Below are 5,337 nucleotides of genomic sequence, written 5' to 3'. Positions count from 1 at the left end.
ATATAAAATATGGTCAAAGTATATATTTTGATGCTAGCAATATAGCTAAATCAGTAAGTAAAAGGGATGCATAAAATTTTAATAGGAAAAATAATATATGATCACACTATTTTAAAATCAGAATAAAGATACTTTATAATATAAATAACAGAAAAACAAAATTCTCAGCTTATTTGTTCAAAATATTTCTTAACCGCTACTGGTCAATGCAGTACCAAGGAACTTCCATGTTATTTTATCAAATGTATTTATCAAAAAGGAGTTTTTGTTTCTCTACAAACAAATACTGTTACACTAATAGTGGGTAATGTGGCAAATTAGCTTGCCTGAAAAACAAAAGGGGTCAAACTGAAGATCTGCTCTGTAAACCTTCACTCAATTCACAATAAAAAGTTTCACACACAAAAAAAAATGATCAACATTAGCCAGCCCTCTAAATAAAAACTTAAATTTACTTATCTGATGATCTAGCTTTAGTTTGGATTCATCTTCACTAAGGCTGGAAAATAATTAAGAATAAAACCAAAATTTATCTGTAAAAGTAATAAAAATGATTTGGTTGTCTCTTTGCTGGATGTATGTTTCTTACTGATATGGCACATAATCTCTTCCTGCAGTCGGCGGCACGGATAACAACAAGATTACTTTAGTTGCTGAAGTATCACAGTATTTAGAACATCTGCTTCTTGTAGTGTCAGGCTTTCATCTATTAGCTCCTTGTTTGGAAAGGATGTCACAAGAATAAAGTCAAGAGTTGCAAATTCAGGACGAGACTGTATAATGAAGTCTCGAACATCCAGGATCCTGAATAAAGAAAAATAATTTTATACAAAACCCTACTGACAATTTAATCCTTTAGTTAAAATTAAGTGATAACAAAATAACACAGTGCCCTTATTTAAAAGCATTCTAATTTTATTTTATTTATAGAAGTTTCAATGGATAGACTAATTCAGCTTTAAGTTAAAACATGAGAAAAGTTTTAACTGAGAAAAGTTTTAACTGGTCTTGATCTATTTACTTTTGCTGTAAAATAGAGAATAATTTCAGGTTAAATTATACCGAAGTATAAATGCAATTATTACACAAAAAGCACAGGCCCCACCTTCCTCTAACTATAAACTGTGTTACCCAATAAAACTCTGGGGCCATGGATTACAGGGACATGGTGAGTCTACAACTATGGACAGTGGTAAAGTCTTAAGAATCATTTAACATTGTTTCTTTCTCATAGATCAGGAGACCTCAAAAAGTCTGTAGAAAAATGGAATGAACAGATACTGGAATTTTTACACAACCTTTTTGAAGCCCCCTTGCACACAGTTACTCAACCAAAATCACATATGCATCATATAGCGAGACTTCAATAAAATTATTATCTTAACACAAAATACATCAATATACAATAGACGTTAAAAGTACATTTTAACCCATTTATTTTACATTCTGGCAACAGTATTGTTAAATTTATTTACAGTATATTTATATTATGCAGAATTTAGTATATTTCTAATTTCAACTAGAATTATAATTTTTAAATGAAAAAAGTCCAGATAGTTTTATTGTCATTGACGTTACATACCATCAAGTCAGTTCTGACTCATAGTGACACTGTTATCAGGTTTCTGAGGAGCATCTGGTATACTTAAACTGACAACTTTCGGTTAGCCATTCAGTGCATATCCTACAGTGCCACACCAGATACAGCTATGCTATATTAAATTAAATCTAGAGCTAAAAAACATCATGGCATTTGCAACTCTTTCTTACTAAATACCAAAAGTATTCAAACATGCATTTATTTTAACAATGCAAAACTGCAGCTCTTGCAAGATTTGCTTTACTTTTGTGTGTTAATTGCACTGGTATCTGGATGGTTTATAGGACATATATACCCATTATTTCAATTTATACACATAGCTAACTAAATCAGTTTTAGTTTTTCCTTCCATCAAAAACTTACTTCATAAGTAAATCTATAAAGAATTTCATATTCTTCATTACTCAAGTCACATACAGTTTCAATTTAGATTAGTAACCACATGTACAATAGTAAACTATACACTTGGCTGGTAATGTAGCTTACCTGTGGGTATTATTGAATCTTTGTATCAAACGACTCCCATCTGCTAACCTGATTTGAATTTTTGTTGTTGGCACTGAATCATCAGTAAGAACAACAGCATTAAGTATGGACTTATCCTCTTCTTCTGGAGAGGAAGGTGTACTAATGATTTCTGGTGTAAGGCTAAGAAAGAAAAATACAGAATTAGAACACACAGATCCAAATATATGACATATGACTAATAGAAGACAGCAAAATAAACAATTCTATCTACAGTCAATTCTCAGTTGGTCCTAGACTAGCAAGAATGTGGCTTTCTTTGAGTCTCTTGCCTTCCAACCTATTTCATATTAACATTATTCTGGATTCTATGACTCTGGTTTCATTTATGTATCAATCGCTCTCAGAACCTAATTTTGAATTCTCACTGCCTCTAACTCCTTGAAATTACTTGAGATAATTTAGCAACATCAGTTGCTTTAGTCAGAAATATGAGTAAACTTTGAGTTAAAGTCAGAGTGACAACACCAAAGAAAAACTGGCTTTCCAATCCTATATAGCAAATAGTCCTGGAAAATGCTTAATATAGTGGCTAGCACATATGGTTTCAACAGTTAGCAGCTATTTTTGCAAACATCATGAATCAATATCAAACTATTAAATTAATCTGAATTAAGATTACTTAAAGAACATCTGATTAAGTAGTTTCTGCTTTGCAAAAGAGCACTGCCTCCTGAATACTAATGAGAAATAAGATTTGACACATGGTAATGAATTTATAATGAAGTGTAAATTGACAGACATCACCATTTGACCTTGGTGATTAGCGACTTAGCATTCTTTGCTTCCTTTCTTTTTTCTTTTAGTGTCTATCCTCTAGTTAGTAACTCACCCCTCCCACCTCTGGTAATCTTCAAAGAATGATTCTTCTGTATGTAAATCTTTTATTGACTTTTTATGGAAAATACTTAGCAACTTCTACTGTCAGCATGGGGTGGTCCATCATTTTAAGCCAAATGTGAATGTCGCTTTTGATTAGACTAAACAATTAAATTTAACCACGTTCTCGTTCTTTGTAGACATAAATTCTTAATCTCTGCTCAGTCATTTTAAGGGCTTCTCTTTATACTCTCTCAAATACTGAGGTTTAAATGGATACCTATAAATTATTTTCTTTTTGTTGTTGTTAGGTGCCATACAGCTGGTACCGACACATAGTGACCCTATGCACAACAGAACGAAACACTGCCTGGTCCTGGGCCAATCTCACAATTGTTGCCATGCTGGAGCCCACTGATGCTGCCACTTGGCCAATCCATCTTGTTTTGGGTCTGCCTCTTTTTCTCTGACCCTCCACCTTACCAAACGTGATCTACTTTTCTGGCGACTGGCCCCTCCTGACAGTATGTCTGAAATATAAGAGACGAAGTTTGGCCATCCTGGCCTTCAAAGAGCACTCTGGCTGCACTTCTTCCAAAACGGACCTATTGGTTCTTTTGGCAGCCCATGGCACTTTCAATATTCTCCTCCAACACCATAACTCAAAAGCATCAATTCTTCTACAGTCTTCCTTATTCACTGTCCAGCTTTTGCATGCATATGAGGTTACTGAAAATACCATTGCTTCGGTCAGGTGCACCTTAGTCCTCAAGCTGACATCTTTGCTCTTCAACACTTTAAAAAGGTCTTGTGCAGCACATTTGCCTAATGCTATAAGTTGTTTGATTTCTTGACTGCTGCTTCCAAGAGTGTTGATAGTTGATCCAAGAAGAATGAAGTCCTTGACAACTTCAATCTTTTCTCCATCGATAAGAATGTTGTTTATTGGTCCAGTGGTGAGGATTTTTGTTTTCTTTACATTGAGATATAATCCATACCAAAGGCTGTGTTCTTTGATCTTCATCAGTAAATATTTTAAGTCCTCTTCACTTTCAGCAAGCAAGGTTGTATCATCTGCATATCGCAGGCTGTTAATGAGTCTTCCTCCAATCCTGATGCCACGTTTTTCTTCATATACCCCATCACAGTTGGTATAAAATAAGCCATCTCAGAAGCAGGAGATTTCAATATCATTAAGGAAGAAGAGGCAGGAGTGGAACACATCCTTTAGGACTCTAAGATACCTGCGCATTGAACCTCCTCCAACCCAGGGACAGAAACCTATGACACTGGAGGAACAGTAGAGAACAGTAGAGAAGCAGCAACAGCAGAGCCAAGAGCCAAAGTACCAGACAGAGCACAGGGTCACTGAGTCAGAACCAACTCGACAGCACTTAACAACATAGTATTATAAAATAGGCTTCTTGTGTGATGCGAATTAATAAAGTTACATGGTGATTAGAAAAAGCCTGTGTGGTACAGTGAATTTACTTAATCTCTTCTAGACATGGTCTTTGTGATTCTCATCAAATGACTGGAAGCAGAGAAAAGGCATTCCTGACAGGAGAACTGCTGCATCCTGAGTTGTTTCTGATACTGAACTGGACCCTGTTCATGTCTTTAATAAATCCCGTAATTGTGAGTATTGTCAATAAATTCTGTGTGGCCATGTCAATGGATTATCGCACCAGCATGAGAAGCGGAGAGTGGAAATCATCAGACAATCTCTTTGATATCCCATGCGAGTAAAGTTTTGCTAAAGGTAATACAAAAATGGCTACAATCATGCATTGACAGAGAACTTTCAGAGATTCAAGCTGGATTCAGAAGAGGCGTGGAATGAGGGATATCATTGCTGATGTCTGACAGATCTTGGCTGAAAGCAGAGAGTATCAGAAAGGTATTTACCTGTGCTTTACTGACTACACAAAGCCTTCTGATTTGTGTGTGGATCATGACAAGCTATGGACAACATTGCACAGTATGAGTATTCCAGAACACTTAATTGTGCTCATGAGGAATCTGTACCTGGACCAAGAAGCAGTTGTTCGAACAGAACATGGGAGCAGTGAATGTTTTAAAATTTAAAAAGGTGTACGATAAGGGTTGTATTATTACACCATACTTATTCAACCTGTATGCTGAGCAAATAATCCGAGAAGCTGAGTTATATGAAGAAAAACGTGGCATCAGGATTGGAGGAAGACTCATTAGCAACATGTGATATGCAGATGATACAACCTTGCTTGCTAAAAGCGAAGAGGACTTAAAACATTTACTGATGAAGATCAAAGAGTGCAGCCTTCGGTATGGATTACATCTCAATGTCAAGAAAACAAAATTCCTCACCACTGGACCAATAAACAACATTCTTATCAATGGAGAAAAGATTG

The 5,337-nt window shown here is 35.5% G+C and overlaps 1 protein-coding gene across 1 annotated transcript in view; it reads right to left on the bottom strand.

The window, feature by feature from the left end:
• Positions 1–641: 641 nt before the first annotated feature.
• Positions 642–5,337, bottom strand: part of UBXN2B (UBX domain protein 2B) — a 47,607-nt gene continuing 42,911 nt past the window's right edge. The window contains exons 7-8 of the mRNA XM_006876955.1: positions 2,087–2,248; positions 642–804 (exon numbers count right to left, since the gene is read on the bottom strand). Of these exons, the coding sequence (XP_006877017.1) occupies positions 642–804; positions 2,087–2,248 (325 nt within the window). The remainder of the gene's footprint in view (positions 805–2,086; positions 2,249–5,337) is intronic.

The sequence above is a fragment of the Chrysochloris asiatica genome, unplaced genomic scaffold (genome assembly GCF_000296735.1).
Source record: "Chrysochloris asiatica unplaced genomic scaffold, ChrAsi1.0 scaffold00437, whole genome shotgun sequence".
Classification (NCBI taxonomy): Eukaryota; Metazoa; Chordata; class Mammalia; order Afrosoricida; family Chrysochloridae; genus Chrysochloris; species Chrysochloris asiatica.
The sequence above is the reverse complement of the archived record's forward strand: the minus strand, read 5'-3'. Positions and strand labels throughout refer to the sequence as shown.